This window comes from Paralichthys olivaceus, chromosome 24 (assembly GCF_024713975.1).
Source record: "Paralichthys olivaceus isolate ysfri-2021 chromosome 24, ASM2471397v2, whole genome shotgun sequence".
Classification (NCBI taxonomy): domain Eukaryota; kingdom Metazoa; phylum Chordata; class Actinopteri; order Pleuronectiformes; family Paralichthyidae; genus Paralichthys; species Paralichthys olivaceus.
In genome coordinates, this window is record NC_091116.1 from 5,002,804 (window position 1) to 5,026,226 (window position 23,423).

A 23,423-nucleotide genomic window follows, 5' to 3' on the forward strand; every position below is an offset into this window, starting at 1 on the left:
ATTATTGTCCTTTTTACACCAGTACATTAAATGACATCAACAGTTACTACTAGATTTTTTTAAGACTTGGGCACTGTATTAGTGCTGAAAGAGAACTGAAAGAGACTTGCTAAACCAAATGCACCTTTAAGTGCACTATCATCCCTAACGGCCCCTTGTCAGACCTATATTATGGTATTATTATCTATCCTGAGAGATCTGGTCACACGTGGACAACTCTGAGTATGTCGGTTCAAACCTGGCAATACAATGTGTCCTGTATGCTTCTCCGGTGACTACTTATGATCGGATCACACTTCCTCACTCTGTATGCAAATAAATACTTAGGTTAATTCTGTTCACAAAGACCAGATAATGTTGTTTTTAGCCAGTCAGAGTTTATAGGTCCGCTGTCAATGTGTGTGTCTGTGAGTCGGTGTGAGAGATAGGGAGAGAGTGCAGCCTGGGGCTGACTGAGTCAATATGCATATCTTTTGAATGAAATAAAATTTTACCCATTGATAGAAATCAATATGTGCTGGTCAGTGTTAATATTGTGGCGGTGGCCATAAATTATTCAGTGTGAGTGGAAACACTGAGAAGTGTAAAAAGACTTTGGGTTTATTGTGAAATGGCGCAGAGGATGTCAGCTTAAATGCTAAAAAGCTAAATATGTGGCTACATGCAACCTAGACCACTTCCAAATGTGGTCTGCAGTGGGTCAAAAACGATGGGGATATCAGACTAATCAGATCATAACTTCAAACAAATAAGGATTTTGTAATATCAGATACGAGATATTATGATATGCTACTAATAGGTTAATATCTAATTTTGCTGATCTAAACAAGAACAAATATTTCAGAGGAATTTTCAAAAACAAGATCCAGCTATACACATTCTGTGTAATCAGGTTAAATAAAAAGACCTTTGCAGTTACCTTGCTGTTCTGCAGCAGTCGTGTCAGATGCTCAAAACAGTTACTGTTGAGGAAGATGGCTTGTAGAACTGGCCTGTCTGAACACAGGAACATGTCCCTGATGGTGTCTAAGAGACAGCAAGTATGACGGAGAGAGGCAGATAGACAAAGAGACAGATGGAGAGAGGAAGTCAGACACAGAGAGAAAGAAAATAAAGCACAGAAAATCAGATGGGGGAATTAAGCGAATTAACTAATACCAGCTTACATTTTTGCAAATAGTAATTCAACAAACTAGAATAGGTCAGCAGAATAGACTTAATATCATAAAAGTGTAGACAAAGGTCACCATTATTAAATCCCTACCTAGCATGTTCACTTGCAGTGCCACAAATCGGCTCTCCCAGTGTCGGCCCAATGTCGGCACTCGGCCCTTGGCCTGCTGCTGCTGCTGCCGAGCAGCAACTACGGCTGCTGGGTCCGAGTTGAGCAGCTTGAAGTAGTTTTCCAGAACTGAGGCAATTTCCACCTGCCGCTGATCGGAGCTGGAGGCCAGGAGGCGATGAACAACCTCTCGCAGGCAGCCCAGAGTCAGCAGCGCCTTTCGGTCAGGGGCCTCACTGTCCCAGTCCTCGCCCTCGTCTGAGGAGCAGCTACCCATGGAGCAGTCGGCCAGCACCCGCATTAATACCTCCATGGTAGCCGGAGAGATGGCAAGCAGAGCGTTCCTCTGCCAGGGACAAAGTTGTGGAAGGAGGAAAACAAAGTAAGGTATGAGAGATGAGAGGAGGGTGAAGGGTACAGCCTTAGTATAGTTAGCCAAAGATTTACCAAAGCATAATAGAAATAGATACTGCACATTAACATCAACAAAAAGCTCTAAAGATTACTAATGTAATCATTAAACTACATGTTGTGTCCCATTTGTTTATTTCGCACACAAAGAGAAATCTAAAATGGGAAGTTGTGGTTTGATGGAAAGAACATACTGGAACTATTTCAGAGTGACAGAAGCCACAGTAACCCCACTAGACACTCCTCTTGCTTCATATTTAGTGCATATACATGACTGTGGAATAAGCTTATTTCCTTTGGCAGACCTTTGGCAGTGAAGAACCTAAAAAAATTTACACCCATCTAATCTGCATCTAAGACATTTTAAGAGGTTTTAAGGAGCGCGTCCACCCTGCTACATATGATGTGGCTCCAGCCCCCTCTCAACTTGTATAAATAAGCTGTATAAATAATAGATGGATGGGTATTTTGTGGCAAAAGAAACTGGAAGCTGAGTCAGCAGCTTTACTTTGACAGAATGAATGTTGTACCATGTTTGAACACTTTCCAAGCAAATCCATTACTAGTGAGATTTGATTTAAGCCAATATTCTGTCAATACTGACGTCCAGTTCATCCAGACCCTTACCTGATCACCAGCTACTATGGCTCCAAACAGGTGCAGCAGGCAGCATTTCAGACTCTCCTTCAGGTGCTCGCTCTCCTGGAAGCACTCTGGGAAGAGGACACACACAAACACTTATCAGCTATGCAAATACAAGTTAAACACAAAACTTCTGTCTATAAACAAAACAGGCAAACAGACACAATTTTATCTTCTATGTCTCATTGATACACACACACGCACGGAAGCTCAATGATACCAGATAAGACAGTTAGCACACACAGTGCAGGTATGTGCCGGTCCTGCCAGTGACCTCTGGGTCAGGGTGGTCCCAGTCATCCATTAACTCATCTGTCAACACGTTTGATTGGTGAGAGGAATCCTGACATCTTGACTCCGTCATGTCTTTTTCCTCTATCTCAATCATGCCACAATTATATTTTACTTAATTCAAAAACTTTTAAGCACCTACACGATGGACATATTTTTTTTTGTTATTTACAGTTTTCTATTGGTATTCCCACACACTTGCTCTTTGCATGCAACACAGAAAAGCATGAAAATACACACAGAGAAGCGCACATACACACAGTCTGTCAGGTTGGGCACTGGGTATTATCAAAGGACGGATTCAGCTGGACCTTAGGAGATAAGGGGAAGAGGCGGAGAGCCAGCGAGTGACGGCATGATAGACAAAAAGATGGTGAAAGAGGAGCTTATGTGATCACGAGCTGGCTTTTTTATATTGTAGAAGATTGTTTCGTCATCCAGACCCAAATGGCTACTGAATGTAAAAGTATGAAATATAGATGGTCAATGGACAGTATTTATACAGGAGTTTTCCAGTTTTATCAACAGCACAGCCGTCAGGGGATTTTGGGGGTTCAAAGTCTTGCCCAAGAACATTTTGGAATGCAAACTAGAAGGGTCACCTTCTGGATATGGATGACCCTCTCTGCCACTTAAGATTTTCACATGGAAAAGAAAGGGGTGAAAAATGGAGTTAAAAACAAGACACTTACGGTAAAAGAAGGGAACAAACTCAACAGTGAGTGGAGCTGCCTTGTATTTCTGTCTGCTCCTTTCGACTGTACCCAGCTGCTCCCTGGGAAATCATGAAACAAACAGGCAAAGGAAAAGGATAAACATTTTAACCTGCTTTTGTGTTCTATTCTATCACACAGCATTGTGCAAGCAGATGGATGTTGTTACCCGCAGGTTCGATGCCTCCAGTTGCGGTAAGGGTCATAGAGGCTTTCGCAGAATGCCAGCGCGTGGCGGACAAACTCCTCCGCCTGACTCTGGTCTACCATCTCCTTCTCTTTGGTCTTGCTCTTGAGCTGCATCAACACACCCAAAAACATGTTTCATTCAACAACATAATGACAATTTGTGCCACTGGCCAGGCCAACATTTTCCAGGTAAAAAAATTGATTGAGAAATTAGAGTAAAAGTAGGGTAGAGTCAGACCTGCTGAATGTAGAGTGTTGTCATGGTGATGATGTGATTGATGTAAGAGCAAGTGCCAATCTCCTCGACGTTGGACAGGTTCCTTTTAGAAACATCCAATCACACACACACGTACACAAACAGGACAAGTGGACCATAAGCTTATCAGTCATTTGCTTTAGAGTACCAGCTATTCAATGAAGGTGGAGATTAAAGCAACTCCTTAAAGAAACATGCTACAATACTACAATATCTTTGTTGGTGTCCTCCACATGACACCTCTTTTTAATCCTGAGATACGTAAATAAAATTTGCAACCATCAAGTGTTAGAAACATCATCGACACTCTCGCTTGCTCGCTGTGAATTTTCTGTGCTTACCCTGACATATTCTGGACATTTTACAAGGGGGCTGTCAGGAAAAGTTCAGGAAAATGTCCAGAGCAACTGACTTGGACATTTGCATTCTCACACACAGCCCCTTCATATAATTTCAGGAAACTTTCCAGACTTCAGTGCATGTCTGAAAGCAGCTTATGTGTATGTTTACTCTCCCCACCTGCAAATGATGATCAGGAACTTGAGAAGCAGCAGAGCCAGGTTTTGTTGTTCAGGCTCCAGGCCATCGGAGGCTTTCTGGACACACTGCAGCAGCTGGTGGCGCAAAACCTGCAGGATGTTGTCTGGGAGGAGGGTCAAAACTGGGGGAACCTCCTCTGGCCTGAAGAAATAGAAACAATCAACAGAATAGGAATCTCCATTTGAGAGAAGGAAAATCTACTACACCAGACTTATATAAAGAGGTTCATTATGGAGGCCTTGCTGCAGGAAGAGACCCTGCTCTGTGTTCACTGAGTTTCACACACATGCCTGGTGCATGGAAAAGGAAAAACAGCATGTGCTGCAATGCTCATATGACAGTGACAGAGAGAGAGAGAGAGAGAGAGAGAGAGAGAGAGAGAGAGAGAGAGAGAGAGTGATGCATCTTATTTTCTTAGTTTTGGATAAACTGAAAACAAACTGAATATCTTGCTTGATCAATGATCAAGTTTGCCACTGGTTACCTTGAAGGTGGCTTTTCAAAGTCCACATCTAGGCATCGCTCATAGGAGCTGATGAAAATCTCCAACCATAGCTTCAAGTAGTCAGGATCCCTCTGAGAAATTATGGGACAGAGAGAAAGAGGAGTGGGAGCAATAAAGAGGAAGAGGGAGAGACTGGTTAGTTGCCTTTGTCAAAAAAATAGTTAAAATACATTAAAGGCTGGCAGCTGACAATTTGACTACATTTATTGAGCATACATAAATAATCTCTGTGACTTCCACACTTATGTAACAATAAGCCACAACCTTTAGGTGCACTGTAATTTACAATGAGTGGCAATGGAAATTACACAATTAATATAATGCTTAAGACATGTTTTCACTGCTTAAAGGACTTAAATGACAAAGTAGTAAAAACAAACTGGGCTACAGTTATTTATGAAGCTACTCCTGACGCATTTGAAACACGAAAGAGCAGGACAGTCTTTAAACACACAGTCTGTGTGTGTGTGTGTGTGTGTGTGTGTGTGTGTGTGTGTGTCATCATTCTAGGGAGCGGAAGCTGAAAAATGCACCTGTTGGGAGAGGAAAACAGGCCAGACTACATTCTGAGGGGGGTTAAGCAGTCAGGGGGTTAAGCAGTCGGCTGATCTGCATTTCCTAAATTCCTGGAACCAGAGATGGATGAGAAGACAAAACCAGCCACAGAGGAACGCTGGCCTAGCTCAGCTGGCAGGGTCACACTAAAGCTGGTGTAAATTCCCCTCAACCCTCAGGAACAAACTTCACTGCAAAACTGTAAATAAAATTCAAATGGTGTGGAATAGTGTCAGTTTTTATGACCATCATCATTGCTTTAACTGACACTAAACCCAGAAACGAGTCACCTCTATGTCACGCGCTTCTCAACACATGACTGTGCCAGTAAATACACATTTATCTCATGGATTAGGTGTAGAAGGTTTTACCAGCAGGAACAGAAAGAGACAAAGCTGGAAGAACAATAGTCATTGTTCTGAAGGGCAGCTTAGACTTTAATCATGTTACACATGTTCTTTTTCTATGTGAGTAATTACATGGCAATTATTCAGACAAACTTATTTTCATTTATCTTGTCAGACAATCGCACTCAATGGATCTGACCTGGGGGGTATGAAATAGAAAAAAGTAACAAATCATCACATCTAAGAAGCTGTAACAAGTAATTATTTGGCATGTTCCCTTAAAAGAAATTACCAAAACAATAAATTTGATTCATGAAATATATTTACTGTCAATCAGCTGAATGATGGACAATTGATCATTTGGGATCTACACCCCTCAGACTGTTCTTAGACATGAACTGTAGAAAATAGGGTCTAGAAATTTTCTAAGAGCACGGGGGCTGACATTTGCATTCTTACGTCTGGACAATTTCAGGATAATGTCTGGAATTTAGTGCATGTCTAAAAGAAGCTATACATACAGGGTGCAGGACATGTGAATAAACTTTGCGCGCCATCTGGAGGGTGCCAATAAGCAATCTGGGTCAGGAGGGCTGAAGAGGTGAATGGGGCAGATTACAACACCAGTCAGTATATTGTGCATTTGGTAGCATTGTCTGAACAGTACGGGTTATGGAAGCCATTAATTAAAATTATAATTTATTATAGGTATTTTGTCAAGCCTGTTCGCCAAACAGAAACTTGGCTGTTTTGGAGGAGTTAGATGAAAGTTAAAACCATTAGAATCACTCACAAGAGAAAGTTTCTGCAGTAAATTCTAAAGTAATCTCTCCTATCCTGAGGCTGAGATAACCAGCAAATAAAGAGGAGCAGCTATAAAGCTACCCCTGGAAACAAACAAACAGATGGAGAACGAAATGCAACATAGGAAAAAATAACAGTGCTAATGTGTATAGTGTGTATCTAAGGGGCTAATGTATCTAATCTCGGCTGGATCTGGCTTTATTGCATTTTATCTTATCCTCAGTGTTGCAGTCTTCCCTATAATAAAGTTATCCCCACCTGGACAGCACAAACGGTATACATCGGGCCACAGACAGTGCACAAACCAAAAGGTGTTTCTGCTTGAAAATTAAAGAATGTGTGGATGAGAGCTTGTAATAAATAGAAAAAGAACTGAAAAAATGGGTGTGGGGGTTCTTGGGATAGTGGTGCCATGTGGCTCAAGAGTGGGAATTGAGAGGCTGACTGCTTCTGTCTGCGTGTCAGAGTGGGAACCAGCCAGAACGGAGCAGGAAACCAGCTTCTCTACAGTTCCTTGTGAAGTCATCAGAACAATATTGAGACTTTGGCCTGTGTGTGTGTGTGTGTGTGTGTGTGTGTGTGTGTAAAACTGTCAGAGTCAGAGAGAAACGGAGAGGAGAGACAGAAGAAAAGAGGGAGAGAGACATCTGAATGGAATAAACAACAGCCACGTGTGAATAACACATTCTGTTGAGAGAACATTGCAAGTCGCCTTTGTGTGCTTCTTTTACCTATGTTACTTTAATGACCTGCATGAATAACTGACTTAAAAATTATTTATGGATGCTGCCGCAGATGTTATTTAGTCAATTGTCATACATATTCATGTGGATGATACCGCCAGAAAACTGCATTATGATTTAAGTCTGCAGCTTCACTCCATACACTGTACATAAAGATGGACAACACATCTCCACTTCCTCCCACTATCCAGAAATGAAGCCAAAATATTCCGAATACGAAAGCTGCCTTGGAGCTAGAGTCTGTACAGTAGCGATTGCGGTAGCAAGGTCCCACCAATTCACGTACTCGACAACTCATGAGTCAGTCTCAGCTGTTTTTATCAAATAACTAATTAAATCCAAACTTACCAAAAAAAAGTTAACTTGAACATGCATCAAGAAAATATCTTTAAAGAAAACTTATTTGGTGTGTGTGTGTCTGTCAGAAAGAATGTCCTCTTTTTAGGCAGCAGCTCCGGAGCACAGATGCCCATTGAGTGTTTGGACTGTGGCAGACAGGGACACACCCTGCTCTACATGGCTCTGCTTATCCTTGGCCTTCATCACTGGCCAGACGTAATGACCTTAATATACAAGTAGGAATCCTGATGCAACAACAACAGTCACCTTGTCACAACTCTCACAATCATCTAGTGTCCCACTGTGTATAAAAAAACACAATTCCCACGAGAGGATCACATGCCTCTTCCATGTATTTCCATTATTATTTCAAGCCCGTTGCCACTCCACTCCATCACAAACCTAAAGATGTGTTTAATCTGACCTCTGTAAAGCTAACAAGGTCGCCAGCAACACAGATCGATAAACTTCATTTGCGAAACCCCATTGGCCCACAGAAGGGAAGTATTAGGTTGCCCTGAGTGAAAGTGCTGGTTGGGGATCAATGCCTTTCCACAGCGCTCACACACTTTTTTTGATATGAGAGACGCCACTCTGAAAAACATGAGATATGTGCTGACCTATGATATCATAACCTTCCAACTAACAGCATGTTGCCAGCACTGCGTCATAGCAACTGATAAAAACAGATAATAAGGGATCTAACGTCCCACTAAACAGGTTGGAAACTGATCCTGTCTCACACATAAAATCACCAGATGTAAACAATGTGCCTGTTAAAAGACACAATCCACATGGACCATAAATTAATGTTCCTTTGGCAAAAATAATTACTAATTAGTTTTACTGCCTAAAGAAACCAAGAGGTTGAAAGGCAAGTGAAACAGAAACCACATAATAACAAAGTCTGCCACGTTTTAAACACATACAATAAAAACAATAATTACTTCTTTAATAAAACAGTTATTGCAATAACATGTTAAACTCTGGGGCTTAATGTGTCATTACTTTCAGTGGATAGTCAACACCAGTAGTATTTACAACCAACTGAAAAGGACACATACACTAAAAGTAATATGATTTCATATAACTATTATGAGCAGATAATTCTTGTACACACAGTGCTGCTGCACAAGTTGGCAGCCAGGCAAGCTCCACCCTTCCAGACAGGCGTGGTGAGCCAACCAGTCGGGTGGCTGCTCGCTTAGTTTGGGTGGCTGTGGGTGACCTGGCTTGGTGGAAGAAGCATGGAGTCACCAAAAAAAACGTCTAAGAAAGGTCCACTCCCTGTCGGTTTTTTAAAGACGTCTGTGGTCGATCCGCTCCTGCACCATCACAGCACGGCAGTCAGTGACAACTCCTTGGGCCGTGACGTCACTGCCGGGGTGTATATATAGACACTGGTGGGAGGGGTTGAAGCCAAATGAAGCAATATCAGTGACATCACTGTTATTCCAGATATATACATAGCACAGAGGAAAATGAGAAGCATAGACTGCAGGGAGAAGCAGTGAGAAAGAAAGCTAACCTGAGGGAATAAACTTTGCATGCCAGCACATAAACCAGTGCCTGAGAATGTGCAGCCTGTGTGACTGGTGTACAGACACATGCATGTATGTGTGTGTGTGTGTGTGTGTGTGTGTGTGTGTGTGTGTGTGTGTGTGTGTTTACATGTATACCTTTGTGTGGAAGTGTGAGAGCAGAGATTAGACCTTAACAAGCAAACAGGCATCAAAGCCAGAAAGAGACCCAAGTAATCTACTTATATAATAAATTATATACTTAAACAAATATGTAAAACTTTGGCACTTTCTCCTCATCCATCTTTTCCTTCTACACTGTTAAATTTTATTTCCACTTCCCTTCCCCCTCTCCTCCTGTCTGTTTTCCTTTTGCTTCACTTTTGCCAATCCTCTCACTAAATCATGACTGCCATTAAGTGCAGGGGGTTTATGCAAATTGCTGTTGGTTGGGGGGGGTCCTGGTTTTGAGAATTTTTTCAGATTCTAGTGTAGATTTCTCCACAGGAATTATGATACTGGACTCAGCTTTAAAGCCGCTGGAGGTTGAAATGACTCCCTGTGTCTGTTGAGGCGTGTTCCCTGTGGTTGGGAATTAAAGGGGCTTTTCTGCAGCAGACGAAAAGGCTTTAAGAGAGTAACTGGCATTATTCAGGAGGAGTCTGCTAAAGCCTCCACTTTCTCTGAAAAGCCCTTCTAGATGATATACTGGTGAAACAGAGGAGAGCCGCTGCAGGGTTGCGTTGTTGCCACTGTGCACCAGCAGCAGCCAGCGGTTTCCCTCTGCTTGGAGGACAACACACAATAACAGGCAGCTAAGAGGATCGCTTGTTACATAACTGTCTTAGCCTTTGGCTGTGACCTATCGGCCCTCTTCAGCTCCAAGAAGCTCAGCAACTGCAACTACTAATTGGTAAAATTCTCACATAATAAACCCTCTGAACGATGTAAACTTGAAAAGAGACAGAGATTCGAGAGCTTTTGGATCACCGCCAGTATGGATGTGCTGTAAAAAAAACCTGAGATACATTGTGTCCTGCCTCCCACATGCTCTACCGGTGTTCCGGACTTTTTCCTGTGTATTGACGGCAGCTCACGGCTACAGCTCCATCCTCTGCTCAGACTGGCTCCAAATGTGCAAGATGGAAGCATTCATATCCAGGATATTGTTATTTCTGGATAGTTGGAGGAAGTGGAAGAGACCCGGCTTCACCCAACAACTTCTGATCTCATCATCAATAATTTCACATATTGACCAGCTGCCTCTTCTGACTAGAAATGCAGCTTTGAGCAGAATGATTCCTCACAAGCGTCACACATCTGTTTAAGAACAAACCCATGGCCTCTTCCTTTCTTTCAGCAGGTGCACACAGGTGATATGCAGAGATATGGAATAACTAAGGTGGGATGGGGCTGCTGGTGTCCGGTTGTTAGAACAGGATGAGCTGGTTCTAAAAAAGCAAGCCTCTACTGTCAACAGTACACATCTGACTTGACTCCTCCTTGGGGGAAGAGTTCAAGCGTCAGCCTCTGACATTACAGGCAGTCATGTCTTTATTGTTGTCAATCATTACACAGACAGCAGACATGAGGGGGATGACCACAAGAACAAAACACTTTGCAAGTCATCTCTCTGAAGAATTCAAATAAAAATGTAGTTTCCATGTTCAAAGTTGCAGTACTATGGTTCTATTTGGATGGAAAAAGTCAGTATCTGTCCATCAATTTAATTTAACCAGTCAACAACATGTATAATGTAGGCAGAGTGAATGTGTAGTAGTAGTACAGATTGCGTCTTAAGTTCTGGCGTACAGTTAAGATAAGAAAATTGTTGCTTGAGACAACAAGAGGCTTTGAAGGGGAGGTGAAGCTCTGAGGTTGTATGTAATTAACCCTTTGGTTGGACGCAGGGGGTCTCAGGGCTCATGTAGAGACATTCCTCATCTGATTTAGGTCCATGTGACTGCAGGTTCTCCTCAAAGGCAACATATCCTGGCAACACACACATACACATACACACACATAGCATAGAGACAACCCACCAGCCATACCCGACATTACAGCTGCTCGGGGAGGGAGACACATTCTGCCGCACACATATATATTTTAAATGCTTCTCTTTCAGCTTCTCTTTTTGCCTCATGCAAAGAGAAATACTGGCCCTGTGGACCCTGGCTCACAGCCAGAATGTAATGAGACGATCCTTCGTCGCAGTTTAATGCTTAGTCAATGCAAATACAGACCTCAGCTAGAGCAAATGTGTGTGCTGCCTTTTCGCAAGTGACCGTGACAAGTCATTGCGGGCAGCGCTGTGCCTGAATACTTCTAATACCCCTGAACCCACAAAAACACCCACAACAAATGAGATATTCTATTTGTGTCAACATGTGTGGATTATTCAATATCCCATCCTAAACTTACAGGAAACGGCTTAATGTGTTTTCTATGTGTGTGTGTGTGTGTGTGAGTGTGGTATTGTGAGGGATTACGGTGTAGAGAAAGTGTGTGACTGCAGCCTGGCTCACGTGAGAAGAGGCTCAGGCGGACCGTTTTGATTGGACGCCAGGTTGCGAACATGCTGCATCGCCCAGTGAATTAAATCTAGCCAACAGCTGACTCAAGGGCTGCTGTCTCTACTAGAGTGTCATTCATTCATCTGCACAAAAGCAACACACTATGCTTGCAGCAGTGCCCATCCCCATCCTCTGACATTATTAGATTGTAGTACATGTCCACACAGCATCCCTACTTGTGGGGAATTCTTTTTACTGATGATGAGATATTGCAGTTACAGCCCTCTTGCCCAATGTCCATTACAGAACTTCCAGAATAAGCGGTATAGATAATGGATAATAGAAATATATGCACACTGTTTGTCACATGAAAAGTGTTATTTATGGTGTGAAACAAATGCAATTCGCTTTAAAATGATCTGTCAGCAGATGCCATATTGATTTTACTCACTCACTCCAAAATGTAAAAAGAAAATGATCTCTTTGTGAGGGAGGGGATGCCATCACACTGCCCATGACTTCACACTGTGACATCAGCCACAGTAGTAGTGTGTGTATATGTGTGTACCTTAGTGTAGTAGAGCATCCAGACCTCATACAGTCTCTCCTTGGATGCCATGGTGCCAGCGTGTAGCACCCGCGACCTGTAGTGTCCACCGAGGTCACTTCCCTGGCTGCTTCATGCTCTCCAGTCATGAGCTGAACCTCTGCTGCTGGGCATCACTGCTCCTCATCTTCATCTTCATCATCAGCATGTCTGTCAAGGTGTAACTCTCCTTCAAATATCCAGAAAAGGGGGCGATGGTTGACGTGTTGAGGCAGAAACTTTCCCTCAGAATGTGTTATTCCACGGCAGGGGACAGCAGCACAGTCCCAGAGGGGGATCGGAGCAGCTGGGCCTCTGCTTCCACTTCTTCAGCTCGGCTTCTTCTTCTTCTTCTTCTTCTCGGAGGGATCCTCAGACACAGTCACACTGCGGATGACAACAACTTTGAGTATTACATATCATGGAGGGTTTTATTTTCAGCAGCAGCAGCAGCAGCAGCAGCAACACAACAAGAGACTTTCTCCCTCACAGCTGCAGGACTGGAGCGATGGTGGTGGTTTAACTACTCGGCAACAACACACCAACAATCGAGTGTATTTCCGCCGTGGGCTTTCACAAATAAGATCTAAGGAGCCAGTGACAGCTCGGCTGACATGACGGTAAACAGACGACCTTACCTGACCAAGCTAGCTTAGATGCTAGCTGTCAAAAAGCCTATTTCTGTTGTTTTTTTTTTAGCCTTCCTCTCTCCTCCTCCTCCTCCTCATGTGACAGAAACGCCTCGTCCTCTCAGGGCTGCCCGGCTACACACGTCTCACATGAACTCACACACACACCTGAGCACACACACGAGACATGAAGCACATTAAACCCCGCGTCGGTGTCGGGGACACTCACCTGAGCAGCGGAGACCAGTCGTCACTGTGGCTAATGCGTCAAGTCAACGTCAACATCCACAACGCGCAGACAACCCGCAGCTACTTCCTGTCCGAGCAAATCTTCACAATAAGAGTCCTCTCAGGAACAGACAGATGATCGAACCCCTCACTGCAAAGAGACACGCTGTACTCGACAATATGTTCTATCATTAAATCACTGGTATTAAATGACTGCAATAGCGAAAGCTGGAAAGCAATATGATATTGCTGAAAAATAAGCTTTATGTTTGAATAACCTTTATTTGTCGGTTCTTATGTGACATATGTATCCGGTGTTATATTATTAGCTGTAATTTAGTGAATCATTTGCATGCACGTCGTTGGACCAGCCTTTAATTTGGTAGGAAAAACGGATGTTACCCCGCGACCACAAGCAATAAATCAGAGAAAACTATTCAACACATCCTGGTTTGAAACTACATTGTAGTCCCACGTGTTTGTGTTGCATCATATTAAACTGTAAACTGTGTTCAATAGACGTGGAATTATTGTTGATATCATTTATCAAACATGCTCTAAGTGTTTGCGACAGATTTTTTCATTTACGTTGTCGATGTGGACTTTCAGGGGCGCACACACTTTGCATATGTTGTGCTGCCACCTGGTGGATTACTTAAAGAACTACTAGAACTACTGTTTGTCACGTTAAAAACAATTTCAGCAAATAGATTTGAAATAAATGTATTTAATGACAAATGTCTATAATTATTTAAGTATAGCTGCTACAGAATATGAACGTTCTTGTATATTTAACCATGCAAAACTCTCAAAGGGCCAAAAAAACAGCAACATGAGGCTACTGGTTCAATCTTATCATTATAATAATAATAGTAGTAGTAAGTTTCACTTATTTTGCACTTGCAGTAAAGTTAATCAACCACAAGATGGAGACAGATCGCCGTCACTGGTTCTGCATTTTCTGTTTATGTCCCAATAAATGAACAAATTCATACTGCAGGTTATAAAATATAAAATCTTTATCAGACATAATCGTGACATTCTTTTTGTCAGGGTCAGAGAATTACACGTTACCACTTTTTCCAGTGTAAAGTTAATTTTCATTTAATCTGCAGTAAATCCAATCAACCACTAGACGGCGACAAGTGATCACACATCAAAATGATATTGAATGACAACAGCTCACAATTTAAATCATGTGTAATGGAATTCAGGCTCCTTGCCTCCTCTGCTGGGAGGAGCAGCATCTCAACTTCTTGTTGCTGTTAGAATGTACACTGTGCTGCCAGTTGACCACATGCACCTTAAATAACTCACTGAGGTTCTCAAGTAATTAAACTGTGCATTCATAATAACAATCATCATATTTTAATATTTGTATTGTATTTTATTGTCAACAATTGTACCTAACATGCAAACCTGACAGGGGAGTTTAGTAAATGGGAGGGAGAAGTCTTTAAAACCACAAAGACACAAGACTTCCTACAAATGATTTATTTCTCTTGACCGTCAAGTACAGGTTGCACTAAAGCCACACATTTCCCCCACTGTGATCCAACATTAAATAAGTTCCGAGTATGTTTACAGGGAGACAACAACCAAATCCAACAAGAATGAAGTAAGGCATTATATGGCTTTTTAAGATGGTTTACTGCCAGTACCATTTTTTTTTAAACGTCATTAGTCTGGTCTTGATGTTAAACAAAGTCCAATCTTTATCTTTTAACAGTTCAACGCTCCCACAGGGCAGCTTCATAAAGTCTATCCAGCACAACAGCAGCCATAGCAACTTCAAAAATATCTGCCTGCAAATTCTACTAGTACTATAAAACATTTGTTGCAGAAAAACGTATAGGTACAGTGTGTAGGATTTAGTGATAGCTAGTGGTGAAGTAGCACATTGCAACCAACTGAATATCCCATGCCTGACCCCTCCCCTACTTAGTGTGTAGGAGAACATATAGCTGCCTGGAGCTGTCCTCAAATTTCACAAGGCCCCGTCTGAAGCCAGTGTTTTGTTTCTCCGTTCAGGGCAACTAGAGCCAAAGAGACATGGCTCCATGGAAGTTAACCTGCTACCATCGTAGATATTAATGGTTTATTCTAAGGGAACATATTTACTGTTATATATTCAACATCTGCCAATATATCTCCTAAACCCTACACACTAGACCTCCAAAAAACAAAACAGATTTTAAAAAATGCTCTTTTCAATTGAACATATCCAAGCGAGAGGGAGAACAGTAACAAAAACTAGGTAAAAAAACAAAACAAGAAGAGGGTCAGTATCAAAAGTCCCATGAAAATACTGTCAAGTTAGTATCTGCGGCGCTTGTTATTAGGCCCATCAAAGACTCCCCCTACTGGACTCCCCCTGCCAAATCCTGGAGCTGGTACAACTTGGGGGGCCAATGGCTGCTGTGGCTGTTGTTGTTGTTGTTGTTGTTGTTGCTGCTGCTGTTGTTGTTTTGGGGACTCCACGTCTGGTCGGCCCCCCATTGGTCCACCCTGCGGGTATCTATCGTTTCGCTGTGGTTTCATGGGGTCAGTGTTACAAAAAGGGTAGTGGGGTGTTGTGAGGTTGTATTGATATTATAGGGATGGAAGCGTGTTTGGGGATCAAACATGAAAACATTGTCCACGTGTTTTCATGTTCATGAATCAGAGTTGATCCATGGTGTCGCCATCCAAGAGTAAAAGGGAGAGAGAAAAATGTATCTATTAGTTATTTCTACAGATTCAAGAAGTATAAAGTATATTTAGTATAAAGCATCTAAGGGTAGGATGACGGTCAAACTCAAATTATTTACATTTATCTTTTTGATACAGACACAATGAGGCAATGTTCTGCCAACAGATTTGATAAAAGAGGCATTCATTTTCCAGATAACTGATAGCGTTGTTTTTATTTTTCCTGATACATTACCATGGCTCCATTCTCTGACATCAATGGTGTGCCCATATTAGCAGTTCCCTCTCCGCCAATGGCTCCTCCCCTTCCACTCATGCCCATCATCTGACCCTGGTTACCACCGGGCCCTGCAGGGGCCTGGTTAAAGCCATCTACACGCAAAACAACGGAGCATGGGTTGGTCATTTCATAGTTCCACGAAATAAATGTAATTCCCCAAAGACATTTTTTTTAGCTGCGCGCTATTCTCATGAACTTAAAATGAAAAGTTAACGTTGACTTTTTGCCAACACCTAAAATGGTGAGGGATGCACTTGATTGGTTCCTACAAGAAGAGACGGATCCACGTGGAATAGTTTTCTGCTCTAATCGTTCTAACAGATCACAGGAGGTGGCATTAGTCAACATGTGCATCACAAGCAACTGCTATCAGCACAGGATATGGTCACAGGACTTTCAAAATAAAGAAAATAGAGTACAGCCTTGCTCGCAGCTCTATCAGGCTGCACATGGGCAAAGTGAAGCAAATGTTAATGTCAGCATTTTAACATGCTCACAGAGATTATCCTTACATCTTGATGTTAGCAGGTATAGTTGTTTTTGACATGTTACGATTAACATCTGCTAACATTTGCTTTTTAGCACTGAATACTATGAAACAGATTTTTCTTTGTACATTGCATATTGATAAAAGGAATGTTTACTGAGGTTGGAGTGTCGTCATTGTTTCATGGGGGAAAAGGTTGCTGACCAACATTTAGGCCCAGAATTTGATTGATTGATTAAATTAATATGAAAAATAAAACGCATTAGCATTGAATCAGGAATCAGTGTCAAGAGAAGTTTAAGAATATTAATAGTTTTTAGGTTAGATTGGTGCATCCCCATGAATTATTAGTACTCAAACCATTGCAACTCATTTAAAATACACATAACTGCATGCTTAAGTCTTTACGTTAAACTTCAAACAAAACAAAAAGATGTAACAAACATCTGTTGGTTAATCATGAATGTCATTCTTAACCAAAAAACAACGTTCATTTTACAAAGTTGACAGACGCTAAAATATGTTACACAAGAAATATGAAAGGTTACATTTTTTACAGGGACAGAGACAGAAGACTGTGAAATTAGCAGCTTTAGAGATTCTCACTTCAACTAAAATTTAGACCAAATGGAAATTCTATCAACTAACCCTTGGATTGAACATCACCTTCAATATAGAGAATACAGAGATGAGGTTGTTAGAAACCCACATTGAACCATACAAAAAAAGAAGTGACTTACACAGACAAGATAAGTTCAAATACAAACCAAGCTAAAGAATCCCTCCACTAGTGCACCGCACACATCTTTGGTGCACTACGTTTGAACTTCAATACTATCTAAGTTAATGCTACATTAAAAATATTTCACTCAAGATAACGTTGCCCACTTTTGCAGTTGTAGGACAGTAGTACCTGTACAAGTATTTGGAAAAATGGAGACGTTCAAGTTTGTTCCTTCTGCTACATCACGTTGTAGAAATATCAACTAGACTCTGCACTTAGTAACTGCAGCATTCAGTATCATAGGTGCACATATCCACTCACACAGTGAATAGATAGAATAGAGCAGCGAACATTAAAGATGCCCGAATCACCTACACATCAAATGTCTAACCTCAAGCTGGTTTCCAGTTTAAAATGTAAATATGAATGAAACACTGCAGCTTTGTTTGTAAAGGTGATGTTCAATCCAAGGTTCCTCTCTTTGGATGGTGAGGATCCACCGTGAACCCTCTGACAATCTGATCCTGTTTATAACATGACAGATTTAAACCTCAGTCCCCAGCCCCTCATCCTGCAGCAGCAGAGCACACTTTACTTTGTAGTTTCATATTGTTACATTCTTGTGAATAATTATTCTTTCCTCAGTAAAAAAGGCCATTTCAACATGTAAACTTCATGTTTAAATCACAACCACCAGTTGAACTCTGTTATTATCATTGATTCCTGATAAGAAAATTATGATCTATGATTTTTATATCTGCACATGACACAGGATGAGAGCTCAGGGACCAAAGAGTTCTCAAACTATGACACCCCAACCCCGACAATGTCAACCCTGCTCAGCACACTGTATGTTCTGTTAGTTCAGACATCATGTAGTCAGGTGGTATCGTATGTTTTCTTCTCCTTTTGTACCACATGCCAAGTGAGTGCATTTTACACCAAATGGGGCATCAGAGTTTTAATTTTTAAAAATGAAAGTACATCTCGTTGAATGGGACTCACTTGGAATGCAAGACAAATAAGAACAATTATGTAAAATTACATTAAAGCACTTATAATTACTTATATTCACTTGAACTGTTTTTCTATCAACCAGTCCTCATTTCACAATCATGCCCATACCTCCCATATTAATGGCTCCACGAGGGCCCAGCTCACCCACTCTCATTTCCTGTTCTCTCTGGAAGAAGTGAAGAAGAGCCTTGAGAATAATACTCTGCTACAGTACAAGTCTTCAGCGGATCGCCCACAGGACAACACTCACACTGTGAAAGTAGCTGTTTTAGACACAGAACTGATGATAAGCCAGGTCAATTATCCATGGCTGTTTTTATATTTCCCCATCACTCATCCTTGCTTCTACTGCAACTCTGGCAAGGAAGCTACATTAGCTGTTCATTTACTGACAAGTGTATGGTCACATCAGCTACGAGTGTCTACATCTGCAAAAAGGGCAAAAAAAATGGCGCCCTGGAATACATGTACATGTAAATTGAAAAAGTTGATTTGAAAGCATTTATGTTTTCTACAAAACCCAACCCAACCCAAATGAAAAGTTAATGTCATTTACTGCAATCACTCTTTCACACAGGCCCTAACACACCAAGTTAACTATGTGCTGCTTCCAGACATGTGCCGAACATTTTCCTGAAATGTTACAGTGGGGCTGAGAACGCAAATGTCAGGCAGAGCTTTTGCCAATAAAGGCTGACGCCGGTATCTATAAAAACAAAAGTGTACACATCATCTCCTATCTCTTGAAGGTGTCTTTGAATGTTCTAAAAAAAAATGTGTAAACACATCTGACCTGAACAATCTCCTGCTACTTAAACTAAAGTGACTTTTGCAGATTCAACATCCTCAGTGAGTGAAAAAAAGCTGCTGAATGCCGCCTGTTAACTGTCAGTTTGGTGTGTCAGGGCCCAAACACACAACAACAAAGATACTCTATTATCCATTCATTCAGTTGTACATTTTTTTCACATCCTCTCACATTATGGATACACACACTATATATAAATAGATAATATTACTATTATACCCACACCAACAGACATACACACATCATCCTGCAAACTCAGAAGGTGAATACAATTCAGCATTAACACATTTCACTGATCTGGACTGAGTCTGATTTCAGATTGTTTTTAAAATTGTACGAGGATTTGATTTATAATGAAACACCTCAGGCTTCATACAACTCAGTGAAACCAGCTGGACATCAATGACCTAAACATATGAGCCCATGTTAATGACTCAATATCATTTAAACTCTTAAGACCAATATGCAAAGTGTTGAAATGCAGCTGTAAATCAATCAAAAATATATAAAATTCTAAATATAGAGTATGAATACATAAAAAAATGAAATTTTGGAAGAAACATAAACCTGAGCCTTTGTGTTCTTTATATACTTACCTGTAAAATGAGCATGTTACAAATATTATTATTATTTGTGCAAATCTGTTTGGGATTACGATACTGAAGCCTGCACTACACTATTTTGTCCACAAGAGGGCAGTGATGGCAAGCTTTATATTATATATAGCTTTATATATTCTGTGTTTATTAACAAGACTACTCACAATAACTAAAAACCTAAATGGCAGTTGGTTTGAGGACAGTAAGCTGTAATTAATTGAATTTTGCTGAGGGTCCTGGATGCATGTGGTCTGTGAGTTTATACTAAACTCACAGACCACATGCATACGTGTAAAGATGCCGACTCCAACAGGATGTCTAAACGGAGCACAGGGTTTGAAGAGAAAAGTTATGACAGATAATAACAACATACAGAATCACACCAACAGACATTCACACTTTTTAAATTCAAACTGCAGTGACCTGCTCGTACTTAAAATATAACGACTAGAGGCAGATATCAGATATCAGAACGTCTGAGGTAGTTTGCCTCGGGATCCAGCAGTGGTCGCTAACTATCAGGTTGCCCTCTTGACCAGTAAAGTACGTCCGCAAAGACACTAGCAAGCAAAACTGACAATCACAACACGAAAGCATCAGAGAAGCAGATTTAATTTGTGGGAAAAAACCACAGCCCTAATGTGATGTGATTACATTTCCCCTCAGGGATCCATAAGTATTCATCATTCTGATTCTGAATATATATCATGGAGACTGGCTGATGCTGCATCCTGCAGTCGGAGATCAGCCCCCAAACAGCTGATCAGAGCACCCTTACTGCTGATCGAATGGACGCAATGCACTTGCCACTGATCCAAAACTGTAACAATCATTCTTAGCATTAAACACACTGAAATCCTATTTTCTGCAAGAAACGAAATATATATATACATATATATTCCACAGTGGTGGTTTTACATGCTGCTGAATAATCTGGCTGTAAATCTAATCAAAAAAACAAAGACCTTCTATCTGCTGGAAAAGGAAATAACGCTATGCAACTATTGTGAGACTGACAACTGAGAAACTTGCTGATAAGCATTTTGTTGATTTATGAAAAGTGCAAATGTAACTGGACAAGCTTCAGTGTGTTTAACATAATGCAGACATTTCAGCTGTACTCACATTATCCAGGTAGTTTGGTTTGAAGCCATCTGGTTGGCGTCTCAGGTCCTCCTGTTCTCTGTGTCGCATTATCTCCTCCTCTCGCCTCCTCCTCTCCTCCTCATGTCTACAGACAGGGAACGCAAGGCAGAAGAAAGAAAAGTATAATAGGTCCCCTTTAAACAAAAAAGAATAAATGATTTGTTTGTTCAAAGAATGGCGACACACCTCATATCTATCTGCTTTCGTCTCTGCAGCTCCTGGTTACGAAGCTCCTCCAGTCTCCTCAGCTCCTCCTGACGTCTCATTAGATCTGGAATAAAGTAAATATACTTCTTATCAACCAAACGCATCGAGTGAGCACTGAACAATAACACAAAAACAGACTTTACTGATAAAATGTAAACACCAGCAAACAGCCCTTACCATGTCTCATTAACATGAGCTGATGCTCATGTTTGGCCGACTCCAGCTCAGCCTCCAGTTTCTCTTTGGCTTCTTTAATGTTCCTGTCCACCTGCTCTCTCTGCTGCTTCTCCATCTCATCAAGAGCTTTCCAGCGGGACGAGTATTCAAACTCAAACGTACCGGGCTGGGCAAAATGTGGCAGCTGCTCCCGTTCCCTGGGAAAGGAAAGATGGGTAAAAGACCGCACTACAATTCCACTGGTCTGAAAACAGTACAAACACAAGAACAGTTTCTTGAAACAAAAATGTATTTGTACCCTTTTGCATTAGACAACAAATCCCTTCTCTACTAACTTGTGGTAACGTGGAGTCTTCTGCAGCAGCTTCTCAGGGAATCCTTCCTCATCATCAAAGTGGTCTGAGGGCTCCACAATGGCTGGACAAGGCGTTCTGAGGAAAAGGACCAAGCTTGTGTGAGACTTCAATGAATTTGAACTCTCATTTTAAAAACTTCAACACTCAAGCCTGTTGTTCATCTCGTTCTCAAGTATAAAATGACCCCAACATTTGGAGTATAACCTAATTTGGAGTATTTCTTCCACTCCGGATACTACAGTAATACAAAGACATTACTCCACACACTCATTCAATCCCAGCAAGTTTGTGTGTTCACCCCTCGAGACCCCACACTCCTTACGTGGTCAGCAGCAGTGCTCCCTCAGTGCAGCGCTCCAGGGCTTTACGTGCAGCTGCTTTGTTGGCAAACTCCACAATGCCTCTCCCTGTGGGACGCCCACGGTCATCTGTCACGACAATGGCTCGTTCGACTGGCCCAAACTGAGAGAACGCCTGAGGAGGACATGGTAATTTTCAGATTCAGCCAATCAACCGAACAGCAGACTCAGGATACATATGGACATTCTTCAGAGTTCATCTTCTCAGCTCTACCTGTTCCAACAGCTCATTCGTCACGGCTGGCAGCAGGTTGCGGACTGTGAGAGCGGCACCATGTGTAGCAAAGCGGATCCTGATTGGGCGATTATTCAAAATGGTCCCGTCCAGCTCAGCTTTAGCGATCTCTGCCAACGTCCTGGTTTCCTGGGTGACAAGGGATCACATTAGGGACGATGACACACCACTGTGGCATATGGCATTTATTAAGGCTGCAGAGTAAAGTGCTAACGCTGTCATTAGCATTCTAATGTTACATATGTTGTATTGGTGCTCTTCTGTTAACATTTACTTTAATTGATGTGTTTATCGAGGATATTTTGTGTTTCTCATTTTCACTTAAAGCTATGTTATACTTGCCAGAGCACAATATCTAACACAACTTTATTTTCTATCACAAAGTGTCATGTAAACACAAATCAGGTTTATATATTTATTATGTGACGTACAGAAACATTACGACGGAAGTGACGGTAGAGGAGCAAAACAAAACCCAACAACCTGCTGTCATCACTGACATGTCAACAGTCTTTAGCTTCGGACACAATCATGTTTGTTGTCATCAACTCTGAAACGTTTAAAACGCATCGAGCCTTCTCATAAATACGAGAAATACAACCAGCCACTTATTATAACAGGAAGTGACGTTAACCAGAGCTATAATAGTGTAAAGTGAACTAGCATGTTTGCTAATGCTAGCCTAGCAGCTAACTCCGCTTAGCCATGCTTTCCAGTCAACACGTGAAATTAAAAGTACAAATAAACAGATCACAGTTTAAATGTCAGCGCAGGTGGAAGTGGAGAGGCTGGGCTCGTACATACCAGGCGGACGAAGCCGAAGCCCCGCTCCCTGTTGATGAACACCTCGTTAACTTTGCCGTATTTAGCGAACATGTCCGTGAACTCCTCCTCCGGGATATCGAGCGGCAGGTTCCCGACGAAGAGGCGACACCTCTGGGTGAACGTCTTCTCTCCGGGCTTCCGAAAGCTCGTTATGTCCAGGGTCATCTCTGCGGGTCTGTCTCCGCTTCCCTCGCCGTCTCTTTCCGCTGGCTCGGCCGCAGGGGACTTCTCCTGCTGCTGCTGCGGCTGCTGCGGAGGAGTCGGCGGCGCGGGGCTGTCTTTGTTCCCCGGTGGCGACTGCTCCGCAGCCGGGGAGTCGGGCTCGCGTTTCGGGGGCTGTGGAGAGCTGCTGCTTTGCATGTTCGCATGCTGCAGGTTTCGGTTCGCCATGCTGGAGCTGCACCGTCTCTGTGATGAAC

General features: G+C 41.9%; 2 protein-coding genes across 5 annotated transcripts in view; both read right to left on the bottom strand.

Moving 5' to 3' along the window:
• Positions 1–13,244, bottom strand: part of nbeal1 (neurobeachin-like 1) — a 36,265-nt gene extending 23,021 nt beyond the window's left edge. For 2 of the 3 annotated variants that reach the window (XM_069521393.1, XM_020103336.2), the window contains exons 1-10: positions 13,095–13,244; positions 12,219–12,623; positions 4,809–4,900; positions 4,304–4,465; positions 3,767–3,848; positions 3,509–3,636; positions 3,319–3,401; positions 2,321–2,406; positions 1,265–1,628; positions 920–1,026 (exon numbers count right to left, since the gene is read on the bottom strand). In XM_069521393.1, the coding sequence (XP_069377494.1) occupies positions 920–1,026; positions 1,265–1,628; positions 2,321–2,406; positions 3,319–3,401; positions 3,509–3,636; positions 3,767–3,848; positions 4,304–4,465; positions 4,809–4,900; positions 12,219–12,269 (1,155 nt within the window). In that variant the 5' untranslated portion in view covers positions 12,270–12,623; positions 13,095–13,244. Of the gene's footprint in view, positions 1–919; positions 1,027–1,264; positions 1,629–2,320; positions 2,407–3,318; positions 3,402–3,508; positions 3,637–3,766; positions 3,849–4,303; positions 4,466–4,808; positions 4,901–12,218; positions 12,624–12,874 lie in introns of all 3 variants that reach the window. The other variant, XM_069521392.1, reaches the window with a different exon arrangement.
• A 1,215-nt stretch (positions 13,245–14,459) lies between these two features.
• pspc1 (paraspeckle component 1) lies at positions 14,460–23,394 on the bottom strand. 2 transcript variants are annotated; one of them, XM_020103338.2, is made up of 10 exons: positions 22,984–23,394; positions 22,159–22,308; positions 21,908–22,059; positions 21,565–21,660; positions 21,230–21,426; positions 21,032–21,116; positions 20,825–20,930; positions 18,401–18,458; positions 16,020–16,156; positions 14,460–15,622 (listed from the first exon to the last, which is right to left on the bottom strand). In XM_020103338.2, exons 1-10 carry the CDS (start codon positions 23,392–23,394, stop codon positions 15,410–15,412), a joined length of 1,605 nt encoding a protein of 534 aa, XP_019958897.1. In that variant the 3' UTR covers positions 14,460–15,409. The 2 variants fall into 2 exon arrangements, 1 of the variants encoding a protein (XP_019958897.1); XR_002203439.2 differs by lacking the exon at positions 18,401–18,458.
• Between the last annotated feature and the right edge of the window lie 29 nt (positions 23,395–23,423).